General features: G+C 47.4%; 1 protein-coding gene across 1 annotated transcript in view; it reads right to left on the bottom strand.

The window, feature by feature from the left end:
- Nucleotides 1-19389, bottom strand: part of LOC139276829 (cyclin-dependent kinase 17-like) — a 377596-nt gene that overhangs the window by 71698 nt on the left and 286509 nt on the right. The window contains exons 6-8 of the mRNA XM_070894828.1: nt 16241-16335; nt 3752-3814; nt 3368-3491 (exon numbers count right to left, since the gene is read on the bottom strand). Coding sequence (XP_070750929.1) covers nt 3368-3491; nt 3752-3814; nt 16241-16335 — 282 coding nt within the window. The remainder of the gene's footprint in view (nt 1-3367; nt 3492-3751; nt 3815-16240; nt 16336-19389) is intronic.

The raw sequence follows: 19389 nt of genomic DNA, 5'->3' as shown, positions 1-19389 counted from the left end.
TAAAAGGGACAGTGGCAGCCTGGATATGGAATTGTCTCAGTGACAGGAAACAGAGAGTAGTGGTGAACGGTTGTTTCTCGGACTGGAGGAAGGTATACAGTGGTGTTCCCCAGGGGTCGGTACTGGGACCACTGCTTTTCCTAATATATATTAATGACTTGGACTTGGGTGTACAGGGCACAATTTCAAAATTTGCAGATGACACAAAACTTGGAAATATAGTGAACAGTGAGGAGGGTAGTGATAGACTTCAGGAGAACACAGACAGGCTGGTGGAATGGGCGGATACGTGGCAGATGAAATTTAACGCAGAAAAGTGCAAAATTTTACATTTTGGTAGGAAGAATGAGGAGAGGCAATATAAACTAAAGGGTAAAATTCTAAAGGGGGTGCAGTTACAGAGAGACCTGGGGGGTATATGGGATCCTGGGTTTTATAAATAGGAGGTATAGAGTACAAAAGTGTGGAAGTTATGATGAACGTGTATAAAACACTGGTTCGGTCACAACTGAAATATTGTGGGCACCGCACTTTAGGAAGGATGTGAAGGCCTTAGAGAAGGTGCAGAAAAGATTTACGAGAATGGTTCCAAGGATGAGGGACTTCAGTTACATGGATAGACTGGAGAAGCTGGGGTTGTTCTCCTTGGAGCAGAGAAGCTTGAGAGAAGATTTGATAGAAGTGTTCAAGATCATGAGGGGCCTGGACAGTGTAGATAGAGAGAAACTGTTCCCAATGGAGGAAGGATCGAGGACCAGAGGACACAGATTTAAGGCAGAGGATCCAAAGGTGACACGAGGAAAAACTTTCTTACGTAGCGAGTGGTTAGGATCTGGAATGCGCTGCCTGAGAGGGTGGTGGAGGTAGACTCAATCGCGGCTTTCAAAAGGAAATTAGATAAACACCTGAAGGAAAACAATTGCAGGGCTACAGGGAAAGGGCGGGGGAGTGGGACTGGCCAAAGTGCTCTTGCAGAGAGTCGGCACGGGCTCGACAGGCCGAATGGCCTCCTTCTGTGCTGTAACCGTTCTGTGAGCACATAAATAACCACTAAGGGTAAGCACCCGGGTAAATAGTTTCATATTTTTAAGTGACGTTGGTTCTGTCAGGTTTACATATTTTGTTTGTGATGTATATAAGAGTGATTATGGTCATTGGGCAGTGGTGGAGTCGGTAGACTTTTTATTGTGATCTTTATGGGGAAGGGTTTGAAAACATCGAGTGCAGATGATGGATTGCCTGATGGGTCCTAAGTCATGGAAGATACTTGATGTGGCAGCAGTGCTCTGAAGCCTGATGTTGGAGCATGCCTCACAAAAACTGTTCAATTAGAAGGCAGCGACATCCCTCCCGGGTGCAGTACATTTACCCAGAAGGCTCTGGTGTTCCCCTAATCTTCCTCTTCCCTCCCCCTCCTCTTGTGGCTCCTGAGCTCGACCCTCTGATACAAGTACTGGTGGTACTCACGATCGCCAAATTGGGGAGAGTGCAGCAAATCAACACAAATGTGCACACCTTCCCAACTGAGTATTTCAGAGCACCTCCTGACTGGTCAAGGTATCTAAACCTCTGCTTGAGGACCCCAATGGTCAGCTCAATGATTTTCCTAGTGGCTGAGCTGCTCTCATTGTATGAGTGCTCAGCTGGTGTCTGGGGGTTTCTCAGAGGAGTCATGGCATCAGAGGGTGTCTCATGTCACCCAGTAACCAGCCATGCACATTGCGTTGGGGCTCAAAGATCTGTGGGACGGACGACTGTCTCACTATAAATGCATCGTGGCAGCTCCCTGGATAGCAGGCATTCACTGCATGATGGGCTGCCGGTGGTCGCAGACACGCTGCACATTGAGGGAACGGAATCCCTTCCTGTTTCTGAACACCTCCCAGTTTAAATAAAGGGCTCACATGGCCACATGTCAAGGGCTCCCTGGATCATGGAATCCTGCAATCCTGTTCAATCCTAGAGCTCTCTGCCTTTGGTCTTCTCGGGCAGAGGATTGTCAGGTCTGACTGATATCACCTGTCGCAGCATGGAAGGTTCCAGTAGCATAAGAATGAGGTGCTACTGTGACCTTGACTGCCACAGGCAACACGGTCCTGGCTGTGCTGTGAGGTCTGAGCCTTCCACAAGGCCACAGAACTCTGTGACGACCTCCTTAGTAAAGTATAGCCTCCTCGCGCACTGGCCTTGGATCATGTGACTGTAGGAGTGGTGCGCTCTGAAGGCCCTGGTTGGATCGGGCCTCCCGCTGAGAGACCTCCTCGCCCTCCTGCCCCTCTCTCCTGGGACAGCTGGTGCTGCTCTGCCTGGCCTCATCTCCTCCTCCAGTCCCTCATGCACAGCAAGTTGCTCATGACCGAGCCCTTTCTCCTGGTGACTCCATGTCAAAAGTTGGAGCAATAAGGTGTCCAACAAGGTGAAGTAGCACCGTACTCACTCTTTTTAGGTGAAATCCTGAGAGAATATGCAGGAAAAATGTTTATAGAGTGTTGGTAAAGTCTTGACAAATTGTCCCAAAAAGTTTCCTGATGTGTCTCAAAAGTCCTCTTGAAACGCAGTGTAGTCAGTTGCTCTCCAGCAGCAAGTTAACAGTGAAAGCTGAGCGTGGCTTTAAGCAGTGCTCGAAGTCCTCAGCAACAACTTGTTTACTCATATTCAGCTGAGCACTGTTTGGAGTAGTCATTAATTGAAGTGCTCGGCTGAAAAATGACGTGCAGCCTCTTTAATGAGCGCTAGCAAACAATTTAATTGACAATCAGCCCTCAATGATCCACCGGGCGGCCGTTACTCACGTTGGTTTCGACTCCTTTACCAAGATGGCGTCGTGCGCACAGCACGGACCAAACCGGTGTTGCAGCTTAAGACCCCATCTTGGCCAACTCTTTAACGCCTAAAGTATTCAGCCAAAATTGCCTCCCTTGGTCTTTATTTGGACTGTTACTATCAATCTGTGAGATAAAGGCTGAACTTGGTGAGGTTTGCACGCAGCTGATTACTCTTGCTGTAATTTGCATTATCTACATTCCCATGAGGTGTGATTCAGCGCAGTCAATCACAAAATGTGTTGCCCATTATATGTGAGAAGTAACTTTTGCACTAGCTCCACGCTGGAGAGACAAACGGAGCAGTGTTTTGAAAGACGGGACGTGGCTCCTGAGCTGGACATGGCACAGACTAGTCATGGCTCCATTTCAGGCCTCCTGCACTGCCCAAACAGAGCTTCAAAACCCTGTCTGTCTAAAGTGCCACCCAATGCCGTGTGCGGATCGGCAAGTTTCACTGGACCTCACCCTGGTGAGGAAACGCCTCTCCTTCAACTGCATTCAACTATTTATGCTTTTTAGTTACTTGAAGTCTTGAAACATACCAAAATCTGCGAGTTTCAGCTCCCCTTTCTCGCTTATTAGCAGGTTCTGAGGCTTTAGGTCTCTGTGTAGCACTTTTCGTCCATGGCAATAAGCCAAACCTCTCAACAACTGGAACAGAAAGATCTGCAGACAAGAGAACGAGGAAATAATCAGTGGTGATGGGATCAACACAGACCGACAACACACTGAATGGGTGAGGACCAGGTAGCCCACACTCTGGCAATGTTTCCTGCTGCTTCCTGTACAAGTGCCTTCAGGCCGTCCATTAAAACTGTTCAGAAATGGGCAAACAGCTGACAAATTATCATTTTTCTTTTACAATAAAATTCCTACTTGCAAAAGAAACTTTGACCAGATCAGAGTGTCAGCAGCCATTTCCGTACCTTCACATTGTTCATGTTCATTATGTTCCCGCAGTCATCCATGTATTGCTTGAGATCTTTCTCCTGTAACAAGAGCAGCTGTGTCACAGTAGGCAGCAGTCAGAGCCAAATCATCACAAAACTTTATACACTCACCGCAAAGACCAGGAACCAGCAATTAAAAAAATGGCGCATGCATATGTGTCTGAGAGAGACCGAGTGAATCTGTGGATACATTTATGAGTGATTGTGTGAGTGTGAATGTGTGTGATTGGGTGTTTGTGTGAGAGTGAGTGTTCATGTGTGTGATTGTATGTGAGTGTGAAAGTGAGTGTGTGTGATTGTATGTGAGTGTGGAAGTGAGTGTGTGAGTGTGTGTGATTGGGTCTGTGTGTGAGAGTGTGTGTTAGTCTGTGTTTGTGGGAGAGCTAAATTCTGCCCTTCATACATCCACCATATGATCACAGTTACAGCTCGGTTAAATGGGGAAGCCGATATTTTCCGGAGATATAAAACATTTAGTGGGGGGGGGGAGGGGAGGAGGCTGGGTGAGTGGGGGATGGGGATGGGGGAAGGGTGGGTGAATGAGGGAGTGGGCGAGTGAGGGAGAAGGGGCTGGGTGAGTGGGAGAGAGGGGGGTGGTGAGTGGGAGAGAGGGGGGTGGTGAGTGGGAGAGGTGTGTGAATGAAGGCAGATGGGGCGAGATTGTGGGAAGGGTTGTGGGGAGGGATGAGTGGTGGAAGGGAGGAGTTAATGAGCATTGGGCAGGAGTGGGAGAGGGGTGAGAGGAGGGGAGCAGTGAGTGAGGGAGGGGTGTGTGGAGGGGGATGGGAGGAGTGAGAGGAGAGGAGGGGGAGAACGGGTGTTATGGAGGGGAAGGGTGAGAGGAGGGGGAGAACAGGTGTTATGGAAGGGCAGGGTGAGAGGAGGGGATAGGTGCATGGGGGAGGGGTGTGTGGAGCAGAGGGGGAGGGGTGAGTACGGGGTGGGGGGAGCGGGGAGCAAACATAAGAACTTAAGAAATAGGAGCAGGCCCCTTGAGCCTGCTCGGCCATTCAATAAGATCATGGCTGATCTTCTACCTCAACTCCACTTGCCTGCACTGTCCCTATATCCCTTGATTCCCTTAATATTCAAAATTCTATCGATCTCTGTTTTGAATATACTCAAAGACTGAGCTCCCACAGCTCTCTGGGGCAGAGAATTACAGAGATTCACCACCCTCTGAGTGAAGAAATTTCTCCTCATCTCAGTCTTAAATGGCCGACCCCTTATTCTGAGACTATGACCCCTGGATCTAGACTCCCCAGCCAGGGGAAACATCCTCTCTGCATCTACCCTGTCAAGCCCTGTAAGGATTTTGTTTATTTCAATAAGATCACCTCTCATTCTTCTAAACTCTAGAAAATATAGGCCTAGTCTACTCAATCTCTCCTCAAAGGACAATCCCGCCATCCCAGGAATCATTGCACTCTCTCAATGGCAAATATATCCTTCCTTAGGTAAGGAGACCAAAACTGTGCACAATACTCCAGGTGTGGTCTCACCAGGGCCCGATATAATTGCAGTAAGACGTCTTGGGGCCAAAATTACCCTCCAACCAAAAGGGGTCGCACTCACTGTTTTTTAAGATTTTTCTCCGTCCCAGTCCATGGGGCGGAGAGTGGAGCAAAATTGAGCTCTTTACATTTTTTTTTCTTTTGGATGGTATTCGGAGCGGATGTTGGTCGGTGCCATCAGCGCTGTGCTGATGATGTCAGCGCAACGCGGATGTCCCGCATCGCGATAATGCGTAGCAACGCCCCTCCCCTTCAGTTAAAGGGGAGGCTCGCTGCGAACACTGCAGCCAGGTTAGTGGCACCCACAGGGCCACTTGGGAGGGTTTCGGCCAGGCCAATGTTCCGGCACCCAAGTGGAGGTGTCAGGCTGTCTGTTAGCGGCCTGGCAGAACCCGTGGCCACCATTGTCCAGTTGTCCTTGGAGTCGGCCAACAATTAAAATAAAATGGTAGCCGCAGCAGTGCGCCTTCCTTTAAAGGCGGCCACACCACCCAGCCACTGGCAGCTTCCCGCAGGGCAAAACTGTCGGGGGCATCGAGCGGCGGTCGGTCCGCTCCCGCAGGGCAATTTCCCGTGGGGCAATTTCCCGTCATGGGGTGGAAAGAGGATCATCACCGGTCGGTGAGGAGTCGACGGGGTGGGAACACCAGTGGGGATGGAGCGTCCACCAATCCCTCAAAAAATTAGGGCAATGTCGCGATTGTTGGTGACTCCACACCAACCGAGCGGTGAGTGATTTCCGCACCATCACCGCCTCTTTGTGGTGGTAATGGCTCTTTAGAAAAGAGCCAATTTGGGACCCCTTTACTCTTGTACTCAAATCCTCTTATAATAATGGCCAACATAGCATTTGCAATAATTATGGGAGATTTTAACCTTCACATTAATTGGACAAAGCAAATTGGCCAGGATAGCCTTTGAGGAAGAGTTCATAGAGTATATCCGGGATAGTTTCCTTGAACAGTACGTTGCAGAATCAACCAGGGAGCAGGCTATCTTAGATCTATTACTGTGTAATGAGGCAGGATTAATAAACGATCTCCCAGTAAAGGATCCTCTGGGATTGAATGACCATAACACGGTTGAATTTCAAATTCAGTTGGAGGGTGAGAAAGTTGGATCTCTAATGAGTGTCCTAAGCTTAAATAAAGGAGACTACAAAAGTATGAAGGCAGAGTTGGCTAAAGTGAACTGGGAAAATAGATTACAGAGTGGGACAGTTGATGAACAGTGGCAGACATTTAAGGAGATATTTCATAACTTGCAACAAAAATATATCCCATTGAGAAGGAAAGACTGTAAGAGAAGGGATAACCATCCGTGGCTAACTAAGGAAATAAGGGAGGGTATCAAATTGAAAACAACGGCATACAATGTGGCCAAGACTAGTGGGAGGCCAGACGATTGGGAAACTTTTAAAAGCCAGCAAAGAACGACTAAAAAAAATAATAAACAGAGGGAAGATAGATTATGAAAGTAAACTAGCACAAAATATAAAAACAGACAGTAAAATGCAGTGGTACGTAAAAAGGAAAAGAGTGGCTAAAGTAAATGTTGTTCCCTTAGAAGATGAGACTGGGGAATTAATAACGGAGAACAGGGAAATGGCAGAGACTTTGAACAAATATGTTATATCGGTCTTCACAGTAGAAGACACTAAAAACATCCCAATAGGGGATAATCAAGGGGCTATAGGGAGGGAGAAACTTAATACAATCACTGTCACTAAAGAAGTAGTACTCGGTAAAATAATGGGACTAAAGGTGGACAAGTCCCCTGGACCTGATGGCTTTCATCCTAGGGTGCTTAAAGAAGTGGCTGAAGAAATAGTGGATGCATTGGTTGTAATCAACCAAAATTCCCTGGATTCTGGGGAGGTCCCAGTGGATTGGAAAACCGCAAACACCCCTGTTTAAAAAAGGAGGCAGACAGAAAGCAGGAAACTATAGACCAGTTAGCCTAACATCTGTCGTTGGGAAAATGCTGAAGTCCATTATTAAGGAAGCAGTAGCAGGACATTTGGAAAAGCATAACTCAATCAAGCAGAGTCAGCATGGTTTTATGAAAGGGAAATCATGTTTGACAAATTTGCTGGAGTTCTTTGAGGATGTAATGAACAGGGTGGATAAGGGGGAACCAGTGGATGTGGTGTATTTAGATTTCTAGAAGGCATTCGATAAGGTGCCACATAAAAGGTTACTGCACAAGATAAAAGTTCAGGGGTTGGGGGTAATACATTAGCGTGGATAGAGGATTGGCTAACTAACAGAAAACAGTCCAAGTGTAACACCAGGAGTTTATCACAGTGATTTAATTTCATGCACATAGGAGTTGGAAGTGCAGACTGTACTGAACAGAGCTGAAAGGTATGATGTATAATCAGTGATTGCTTTAAAAGTACTTTCTGTTCTTTCTGTGATCTTTCAGTGTTGATATCAGCACCCAATGTTCAAGCAATAATAAATTGCTCAGAAAGTTTAGAAACAATAATCCAGGAGAAAATGAACAGCCACTTGGACTAATAAAGGAGAGCCATGGGTTTGTTAAGAGCAAATTGTGTTTGACTAATTTGATTGAGTTTTTTGATGAGGTAACAGAGGGTGGATGAGGGCAGTGCGGTTGATGTTGTGTTTCTGAACTTTCAAAAGGCATTTGATAAAGTAGCACGTATTGGGCATGTGAGCAAAAGAGCAGCAGCAGCATGGATACAAAATTGGTTAAGGGATAGAAAGCAGAGAATTGTGGTGAATGGCTGTTTTTCCGATTGGAGGAAGGTATACAGTGGAGTTCCCCAAGGTTCAGTTCTAGGACCACTGCTGTTTTTGAGATACATTAATGACTTGGACTTGGGGCTATTGGGCACAATTTCAAAATTTGCAGATGACACGAAAGTTGGTAATGTAGTAAACAGTGACGAAAATAGCTTCAAGAGGACATAGACAGGCTGGTGCAATGGGTGGACACATGGCAGATGAAATTCAATGCACAAAAGTATGAGATGATACATTTTGATAGGAAGAATGAGGAGAGCTAAATGGTACAATTTTAAAGGGGGTGCAAGAACCTGGGGGATTTTGTGCACATGTCTTTGAAGGTGGCAGGACAGGTTAACAAAGCATATGGGATCCTGGGCTTTATAAATAGAGGCATAGAGTACAAAAGCCAGGAAGTTATGCTAACCCTATATAAAACACTGGTTTGACCCCAGCTGGAGTATTGTGTCCAATTCTGGGCACCACACTTTAGGAAGGATGTGAAGGTTTTGGAGAGGGTACAGAAGAGATTTACTTGGGATGAAGGACAAGAGTTATGTGGATAGACTGGAGAAGCTGGTGTTGTTCTCCTCAAGAAGGCTAAGAGGAGTTTTGATAGAGGTATTTAAAATCATGAAAGATTATAGCAGAAGCTTGTAACGTTGCAAAGAATAGCAGTAAGCCTAAGGATCGGGAGAATTTCATAAACCAGCAAAGGGTGACCAAAAAATTGATTAAAAAGAGACAAAATAGACTATGTGAGAAAACTAACAAGAAATATAAAAACAGATTGTAAGAGCTTCTAGAAGTATGTAAAAAGGAAGAGATTAGCAAAAGTAAACGTTGATCCCTTAGAGGCTGAGACAGGAGAAATTATTATGGGGAATAAGGAAATGGCAGAAACGTTAAACAAATATTTTGTATCTGTCTTCACCGTAGAAGACGCAAAAAGCTTTGTCTAAAATGGTGGGGAACCAAGGGTCTCATGAGGGTGAGGAAATTAAGGTAATTAATATAAGTAGAGAAAAAGTACTAGAGAAACTAATGGGACTAAAAGCCGACAAATCCCCTGGACCTGACGGCCTACATCCCCGAGATCTAAAAGAGGTGGCTGCAGAGATAGTGGATGCATTGGTTTTGATCTTTCAAAATCCCCTAGATTCTAGAATGGTCCCAGCGGATTGGAAGGTAGCAAATGCAACACCGCTATTCAAGAAAGGAGGGAGAGAGAAAACAGGGAACTACAGGCCAGTTAGCCTGACATCAGTCCTCAGGAAAATGCTGAAATCCATTGTTAAGGAAGTGGTATCAGGCAATTAGATAACCATAACATGATGAGGCAGAGTCGACATGGCTTTATGAAAGGGAAATCATGTTTGACAAATTTATTAGAGTTTTTTGAGGATGTAACTAGCAGGGTAGATAAAGGGGAACCAGTGGATGTAGTATACTTGGATTTCCAAAAGGTATTCGATAAGGTGCCACATAAAAGGTTATTACACAAGATAAGGGATCATGGGATTGGAGGTAATGTATTAACATGGATAGAGAATTGGTAAAAGGACAGAAAACAGAGAGTCGGGATAAACGGGTCTTTTTCAGTTTGGCAGACTGTAACTAGTGGGGTGCTGCAAGGATTGGTGCTGGGGCCTCAGCTATTTACAATCTATATTAATGACCTAGATGAAGAGACTGAGTGTAATGTATCCAGGTTTGCTGCTGATACAAAGCTAGGTGGGACAGTAAGCTGTGAGGAGAACACAAAGCGTCTGCAAAGGGATATAGACCGGCTCAGTGAGTGGGCAGTAAGATGGCAGATGGAGTATAATGTGAGAAAATGTGAGGTTATTCACTTTGGTGGAAAGAATATAAAAACAGAATATTTTTAAATGGTGATAAACCTTTAAATGTTGGTGTTCAGGGATTTGGGTGTCCTTGTGCAAGACACAGAAAGTTAGCATGCAGGTACAGCAAGCAATAAGGAAGGCAAATGTCATGTTGTCCTTTATTGCAAGGGGGTTGGAGTATAAGAGTTAGGAAGTCTTGCTACAATTGTACAGGGCCTTGGTGAGACCACACCTGGAGTACTGTGCATAGTCTGGGTCTCCTTATCTAAGGAAGGATATACTTGCCTTGGAGGCGGTATAACGGAGGTTCACTAGACTGATTCCTGGGATGAGAGGGCTGGCTTATGAGGAGAGATTGTGTAGAATGGGCCTATACACTCTGGAGTTTAGAAGAATGAGAGGTGATCTCATTGAAACATGCAAGGTCCTGAAGGGGATTGACAGGGTAGATGCTGAGAGGTTGTTTCCCCTGGCTGGGGAGTCTAGAACCAGGGGTCACAGTCTCAGGATAAGGGGTCGGCCATTTAAGGCAGAGATGAGGAGGAATTTCTTCATTCAGAGGTTGTGAATATTTGGAATTCTCTGCCCCAGAGAGCTGTGCATGCCGAGTCTCTGAGTATATTCAAGGCTGAGATCGATAGATTTTTGGGCCCCAAGTTTCCACATGATTTGCTCCTGATTTTTAGGAGCAACTGGTGTAGAACAGAGTATCTTAGAAATCGGAATTCTCGTCATTTAGTTTGCTCCAGTTCTAGTCAGTTAGAACAGTTTCACTTTGGAACAGAATTTTTTTTTCCAAAAGGGGACATGTCCGGGTACTTACGCCTGTTTTCAAAGTTTCGTGAGTGAAAACTTACTCCAAACTAACTTAGAATGGAGTAAGTGAAGATTTTTGTACGCTCGAAAAAACCTTGTCCACACTTTAGAAAATCAGGCATAGGTTACAAATCAGGCGTAGGGAATGGTGGGGGGGGGGGGGGGGGGGGTTAAAGGGAAGTTTACAAACATTAAACACTTCAGTTTTACAAATAAAGAGCCATCATCAATAATAAATGATAAATACATCAATAAATCAACAATAAATCAATCAAAAAAAATTAATAAGAATTTTTTTTTTAAATCAATAAATAAAACATTTTCTACTTACCGACTGCAGCACCGGGAGCTTTCCAACAGCATGCTGGGATGCCCCCCCCCCAGTGTGTCTCTGTCAGTGTCTCTATCTCTCTGTCTGTCAGTGTCTGTGTTTCTGACAGCGAGGGGAGGGGGAGGAGGGAGAGAGTGGGGGAGCAGAGGGAGGGAAGGGGGAGGGATGGGGGAGAAGGGGGAGGGATGGGGGAGGGGGGGAGGAAGGGGGGAGGAAGGGGGGAGAGGGGAGAAGGGGATAAGGGGGAGAAGGGGGGGAGGAGATTGGGGGGGAAGGAGATGGGGGAGGAAGGAGATGGGGGGGGAAGGAGATGGGGGGGGAGGAGATGGGGGGGGAAGGAGATGGGGGGGGAAGGAGATGGGGGGAAGGAGATGGGGGGGAGGAGATGGGGGGGAGGAGATGGGGGGAAGGAGATGGGGGGGGAGGAGATGGGGGGGGAGGAGATGGGGGGGGAGGAGATGGGGGGGGAGGAGATGGGGGGGAGGAGATGGGGGGGGAAGGAGATGGGGGGGGAAGGAGATGGGGGGGGAAGGAGATGGGGGGGGAAGGAGATGGGGGGAGGGAGATGGGGGGGAGGGAGATGGGGGGGAGGGAGATGGGGGGGAGGAGATGGGGGGGGAGGAGAGGGGGGGGAGGAGATGGGGGGGAAGGAGATGGGGGGGAAGGAAGGAGATGGGGGGGAAGGAGATGGGGGGGAAGGAGATGGGGGGGAAGGAGATGGGGGGGGGGAGATGGGGGGGGAAGGAGATGGGGGGGGGAAGGAGATGGGGGGGAAGGAGATGGGGGGGGAGGAGATGGGGGGGGAAGGAGATGGGGGGGGGAAGGAGATGGGGAGAAGGAGATGGGGGGGGGAAGGAGAAGGGGGAGGGAGGCTGAACGGGCCGGGCCCGAGACTTCGGGCAGGGCCCGTCCCCAGCACCAGATTTACAGGTAGGTGGCGTTGGGTTGGGTCGGGTCGGGGGGAGAGCGGGTCGGGGGGGTGGTGGGAGGGAGGTCGGTTCGGTTCGGGTCGGGGGGAGGGAGGGAGAGGGAGGTCAGGTCGGGGGGAGGGAGGTCAGGTCGGGGGGAGGGAGGTCAGGTCGGATCCAGTCCGGGGGTGGGGATGGGGGGGGGGGGAAAGCGGGAGTTGTGTCGGTGTTGGTGTCGGGTCCGGTCTGGAGGCGGGGGCGGGAGGGGGTGGGGCGAGCGGGAGTTGTGTCGGGGTCGGTGTCGGGTCCGGTCCGGAGGCCGGGGGCGGGGGGAGAGAGGGGGAGTTGTGTCGGTGTTGGTGTCGAGTCCGGTCCGGAGGCGGGGGGGGGGGGGTGGGGAGCGGGAGTTGTGTCGGGGTCAGTGTCGGGTCCGGTCCGGAGGCAGTGGGGGGGGGGGGGAAGCGGGAGTCAGGTCGGTGTCGGGTCCGGTCTGGAGGCGGGGGCGGGGAGCGGGAGTCAGGTCGGTGTCGGGTCCGGTCCGGAGACGGGAAGCGGGAGTCGAGTCGGGTCGGGAGGAAGCAGGAGCTGACCGTAGGAGGAGCCTTATTCTCGAAGCCCCAGTGAGGCCATTTGGCCAGGGCTAGGGGCCACGTGCTTCAGGCCTCTCCCACACAGTTTTGGGCGCCTGGAGCTACTGCACATACGTGCCCACTGTAGCGCGCATGTGTAGAGGTCCCGGCACTGTTTTCAGCGCAAGGACCTGGCTCCGCCCCCTACAGCTCGTGCTGCGCTGCGCCGAGGGCCAGAGGACCTGCAGGGAGGTGAAGAATACGGAGTTTTTTTTTAGGCGCACTTTGTGGCGCGAAAAACGGGCGTCCAGGTCGGGACTGCGCCGTTCTAGGCGCGGCTCGAAACTTGGGCCCTTGGAGTCTAGATGAATCAAGGGATATGGAGATCGGGCAGGAAAGTAGAGTTGAGGTCGATGATCAGCCATCTTCTTATTAAATGGCGGAGCAGGCTCAATGGGCAATAGGGCTTACTCCTGCTCCTATTTCTTATGCTCTTATTTAGATAGAATAAATAAAGAGAAACTGTTTCCAATGGCTGGAGGGTTGGTAACAAGAGGACACAGATTTAGGTGATTGGCAAAAGAACCAGAGGCCACATGAGGAAAAGTTTTTTAAATGAGTGGTTAGGATTTGGAATGCACTGCCTAATCGGGTGGTAGAAACAGAGTCAACAGCAGCTTTCAAATAGGAATTGAATAAATACTTGAAGGAGAAAAATTTGCAGGGATCTGGGGAAAGAGCGGGGGAGTGGGACTGACTGGGTTGCTCTTCGAAAACAGGCTCGATGGGCCGAATGGCCTCCTCCTGTGCCGTACTATTCTATGATCAGCAGTCCAACATTTTACAATAAGCTTGATGCAATGGGCACTGTGGGTAATTTCCCCTGTACCTCAGTACCATCATCAACTTGCTTGGGTGTACAAACATTATTTCCTAGGTTTGGGGCTGTTGACAATTGGGCCTGAAATTCTGGTCGAGTTCTTCCCGCGGGCAAACGAGTGAAATAGGGAAAAAAGATGCACATTTACCTGTTGCTGCTGCGCCCGTTGGAACTTCCAAGCCTAAGGCCTCTCGTGACTGCGCGTCACAGTGCGTGCACGTGGGGACGTGTGCAGACCGAGATCTGGAGACAGCAGCCAATCGGGTGTAGTATAGATTCTCATTCATAGTAACAGGACTTCCGTAAGTCCAGAACTCCTGTTACTATGATGAGAAACTTCCCCCAAACACCGAAAACACAATTAAAAAATAGAAAATAAACTAAACATTCATTTAAATTAAAGTTCTTATAAAAAAAATTTTCCTGACTTTTTAAAAAGTTTTTTTAATTAAGCCTTAAAATAAACTTACCATAGTGGTGAGGGTTTTTAAAAATAAAATGTGTTTTTATAACTTTATTTTAAAATGTTTTGTGTATTTTTAAACATTTGCGCCTGTAAAATTAGGCTATACGCCTGCTTTTTCAGGCACAAGATTTTAAAGGACATTTGCTGGGCAAGATAATTATCGGAAATCTTGTCCTGCAAGTGTCCTCGCTCACGATCTGCGGATGATCTGTCAAGCCAGAACCTTGACAGATCGAAAAAGCTGGTTTTCAGCGCATGCGCATTGCGTGCTGAAAATCGGCTTTTCCGATGTCTTCCCGGGTCCGTAGAAACTTCGTACAGACCCGGGACATCGAAATTTCAGGGCCATTCTGTTGGTGTGGAGTGGATGACAGTGTCACTGTCCCTGTCTGTCTGAGGTCAGCACCTCAACATGAAGAGAAAAGACAGTGTGGATCTACCTCTAGCAACCTGGGACCCCTGGTTCCCAGAGGTGCCAAATAACGTGAAACACAAGATTAATGGTTGCATGTACCTCTTGAACAGAACTTGTTGTTTATCTGTAGACAGATCATTGCTTCTCTCACAGATTTCAATGCAGACATAGACAAACAAAGCGACCCATTTACTAACACAGCAGGAGCTGGTAGGTCGAGCAGCTGAGAGAGAGAGCCCTCCTATTCAGACAGCATGAATGGGACAGCAGTCATGGAGGGTGCCGGTGAATAAAAGACTTTAGGTGGAAGTGAGGAGCAGTGGGGGAAATGCATCAGTTACGAGGAGGCTGGTGGTACAGAGAATAATGACCAGCTCAGATTACAGCTCGGTCTGGCTGTACAACAGTATTTTAGTTACTGTGATATTGTGTCGAATTAGGTGCACTCTTCATCCACTGAATTTACCAAAACTTCCCTTAGTATAAAAGTAATTTGGATCACTTCTGAGGGCCCAAGTTTCCCAAACCGCTTTTTCCAGCACACTAACACGAGATGCGCCAACTTTGTGCATTCAAAACAGCGCCAAAAAACTTACTGCTTATTCTAGCAGCTCTTCTGTGTGTCCTGGGTCCTGGCATGGCATTTCTGTTTGAGTGGGGGGGCGGAGCTTCAGCCCTGCGCTGAAAACAATGCCGGCAGCTGTGCATATGGGCAATGGAGTCTGCGCGCATGCGCAGTAGCTCCTCGCCCTCCCAGCGCATCCCGATGCTCGCCGACCCTGTCCCAGGCCGAAGGGATGACCCGATGTTCGCCGCCCCTATCCCGGGCCGAGTGGCCTGCCGCACAGGCCGGCCGCTGCCTTCCCTCGCTCGCAGCTCCATTACCTGCATCCTCTGCTGCCTAGCTACAACTTGCTCTGCACTGTGAGGTAAAGTAGAAAGGTTTGCAATGAATAATATTCCCTCTAAATATTTTTTTTAGCTCAGAGGTGTATGATGGGCTCAGTGGACAGTAATGTTGGTACCAGTACTGAATCGTACAGATTAAAAAGCTCCCAGCTTAAATCGTCAATCTGTGCTGTTTTAATTGATTTCAGTTACAAAGGGCACCATGCAAGTCTTTCGCATCCTTGGGCTAGAATAGGAGAAAAATCAGGGCTCCTACTCCTGATTATTACGGACTGATAGTTGTTGGAAAAATACAGGTGTCGATTGAGGACTGGATTGGGTTCTGCTGTGGAGCCTCATGTCTTTGAACAGCGTGCTGACACTGTCTGGTCTCCTGCATGAGTAATGTCCTCTCCTGCTGCTTGTTGCGAGCCTCCCGCCCCTAGCCCTGGCCAAAGGGCTTGCCGGTCCGTGCTGCAGTTGGCAAAGTAGGACTTTTTATTTTTTAGTAATTGATTTATTTTTCATTTATTATTGATGATGGTTTTTATGCTTCTTTAATGTTGTTGTAAAGGTGTTTAGTGCTTTGCAAAATCCTCTCATTTCTCCCCCCCCCCCCCCCCCCGCAGCTCTGGCTACCTGCGCTGATTTCTTAATTCACCGCAAGGTTTTTCTGAGGGACACAAGTGGCCACATACGCTGGCCTAAGATAGTTTGGAGTAACTTTTAGCTGGCTAAACTTGCTTAAAAGGCCAAAACAGGCGTAAGTGGCTGGTAACGACCCCTTTTGAAAAAAAACTAAACTAAAAAAAAAACTAACTAACTCACTTACACTGGAGCAAATTAAATGGGGGGAATTGCGATTTTTACGTTACTCCAAAAAAATCAAGTTGCTCCAAAAAAAACGGAGCAACTCCCGGGGAAACTTGGGTCCTGAGTGTGGTCAGCATGGCGGGGAGATCAACAGAGGAAATGACACTGGAATCAAAGTTGTCAACAACTGCCCCTCTCCTCTCGAGGCAGCCAGTTTCAAGCAAAGTGAGAGAATTTACCAAATGGGTGATTGTGAACCTCTTACCAAGTACTCAAAGACCAGCGTTAGTGATTTCTCCGTGTGGATGATGTCATGCAGTGTCACGATATTGGCATGTTTGAGATCTTTCAGTAAGGACACTGTAATCAAAGCATATAACATAATATAGATAATCACAGACCTTGGTGCCTCACACATTGCAAGGTGGCAAATCAATTCTTCACAATGACTTCCCTTTCCATCCAAGCTAGTTTTAGTCTCTTTCCCACATTGCAACAGTGACTACACTCCAAAGTACTTCATTGGCTGTAAAACACTTTGAGACGTCCGGTGGTCATGAAAGACGCTATATAAATCCAAGTCTTTCTTTGTTTGCTCTCCGACCTGCCTCTGGGATAAACTACCTCTATAGTGTAAAATCTATCTACTTAAAACATTCCATCTTTCCTCCACATTCTTTAACTAGGGAAGGTTGTGGGATCAAATTCCACTCCAGTCAGCTCAACACAAAAATCTGATGCTCCAGTGCAGTGCTGAGGGAGTGCTGCACTGTCGGAGGTGCCATCTTTCAGATGAGACGTTAAACCGAGGCCCTCTGCTCTTTCAGGTGGACGCAAAAGATCCCATGGCACTATTTTGAAGAAGAGCAGGGGAATTATCCCCGGTGTCCTGGCCAATATTTATCCCTCACTAAAAACAAATCACTAAAAACAGATTAACTGCTCATTATCACATTGCTGTGTGTGGGAGCATGCCGTGGGCAAATCGGTTGCCGTATTTCCTACATTACAACAGTTACCACACTTCAAAAAGTGCTTCATTTGCTTTTAGGCACTTTGAGACGTCCAGTGGTCGCGAAAGGCATTGTAGTTTTTAGTTTCTAGTTTTTCCCATTTCATTCCTTTCATACAGCATTTCATCCTCTCAAAAGTATGCTCGCCTAAAATCCAATTTCTTAATAGTTTTATTATCTGTTCTTCCCTCCTCTTGACTTTAAAATAAACAACGTTATGATCACTGGACCCTAAATACTCCCTTCCTTCAGCTTCTCTCGTCACATGCTCCTCATTAATTTGGAGAAAACCCAGTAATGTTCTCTGCTTGGTGTTTCCCTCACCGACTTTAAAATTCTTGAAGGATTTCAATAAACACACTCCTCCAAACAAATTGACCTGACTAAAAGTCACATTCTGTGTCACAAAAGTTAAAATCCCCCATCATTTCAGTTAAAGCCTTAGAAGAAAGATAGAACTTGCATTTATATAGCGCTTTTCACAACCTCAGGCCGTCCCAAAGCGTTTTACAGACAATGAAGTACTTTTGGCGTGTAGTCACTGTTGTAATGTAGGCAACATGGCAACCAATTTGCGCATAGCAAGCTCCCACAAACCGCAATGAGATAAATGACCAGATAATCTTCTTTTAGCTGTAAGTTGAGGAATAATTGTTGGCCAGGACACCGGGGCGAACTCCCCAGCTCTTCTTTGAAATAGTGCCATGGGATCTTTTACGTCCACCTGAAAGGGAAAGCCGGGCTTTGGTTTAACTACAACAGCAACTTATATTTATATAGAGTCTTTAACATAATAAAATGTCCCAACATCCTAATAAAACTGTGAGTTTTAAGGAGCGTCGTAAAGGAGGAAAGAGAAATAGAGACGTGGAGAGACTTAGGGAGGGAATTCCAGAGCTTAGGACCCACGCAGCTGAAGGCACGGCCACCAATGGTGGAGCAATTAAAACCGGGAATGTTCAAAATGTCAGAATAGGCAGAGCCAAGAGGTCTAGGGAGATTACAGGGCTGGAGGAGATTACAGAGATAAGGGGGACGAGACCATGAAGGGATTTGAAAACAAGTTTGAGAATTTTTAAAATCGAGGCATCGCTGAACTGACAGCCAATGTAGGTCAGTAAGCTGAGGAGTGATGGGTGAACGGGACTTGAGCGAGTTAGGACACGGCGGCAGCGTTTTGGATCACCTTAAGTTTATGGAGGGTAGAACTAGGGAGGGCAGCCAGGAGAGAGTTGGAATGGTCAAGATTAGAGGTGATAAGGGCATGGATGAGGGTTTCGGCAGCAGATAAGTTGGGGCATCGGTGGAGGTGAGCAATATTATGAAGGTGGAAATGGGCAGTCTTAGTGATAGAATGGATATGAGGGAGGAGCTCAATTTGAGATCAAATATAACAGCAAGGTTACAAAAAGCTTTGGTCAGCCTTGGATCGCTGCCAGGGAGAGAGATCGAAACAGTGCAAATGGAACAGAGTTTGTGGCGTGAACCAAAGTCAATGGCTTCGATCTTCCGGATTTTTAATTGGATAAAATTTCTACCCATCCAGTGCTGGTTGTCGGACAAGCAGTCTTATAGTGTAGAGACTTATCGTACAAAGACTTAGCATAGAGACTTATAGTACGGAGGCTTATAGTATAGAGACCTATAGTATAGAGACTTATAGTACAGAGACATAGCATAGAGACTTAATGGGCCCAAGTTTCCACATGATTTGCGCCTGATTTCTAGGAGCAACTGGTGGAGAACGGACTATCTTAGAAATCGCAATTCTCCACATTTTGTTTTCTGCAGTTCTAGTCAGGTAGAACAGTTCCACTTTAGAACAGAATTTTTTCTTCAAAAGGGGGCGTGTTCGGCCACTGACGCCTGATTTCAAAGTTTCCACAGTGAAAACGTACTCCAAATTAACTTAGAATGGAGCAAGTGAAGATTTTTGTAGAACTGAAAAAACCTGTTCTACACATTAAAAAAATCAGGCGCAGGTTACAAATTAGGCGTCCAGAACGAGGTGGGGGGAGGGGGGGAAGGGAAGTCATTAAATTCTATAATAAATCCTTATTTATACTTATACAAATATTATACAAATAAATCCAACCTGAATAAACATTTATAAGCAAAGAAAAGATTAAATCAACCATCTTCCTACCTGTGTGAAAGTGCTTCAGGCAGGCCTTTCGGGACCGAAGGCTGAACGGGCCGGCCCGAGACCCAGCACCAGATTTACAGGTAGGTGGCGTTGGGTCGGGTCGGGGAGGTTCGGTTCGGTTTGGGGCGGGGGAGGAAGAGAGAGGGAGGGAGAGGAGAGAGAGAGGGGGGGGGGAGAGGGAGAGGGGTGGGGGGGGGGGGGAGAGGAGAGGGGGGGGGGGGGGAGAGGAGAGGAGAGGGGGGGGGGGAGAGGAGA

Source organism: Pristiophorus japonicus, chromosome 12 (assembly GCF_044704955.1).
Source record: "Pristiophorus japonicus isolate sPriJap1 chromosome 12, sPriJap1.hap1, whole genome shotgun sequence".
NCBI lineage: Eukaryota > Metazoa > Chordata > Chondrichthyes > Pristiophoridae > Pristiophorus > Pristiophorus japonicus.
The sequence above is the reverse complement of the archived record's forward strand: the minus strand, read 5'-3'. Positions and strand labels throughout refer to the sequence as shown.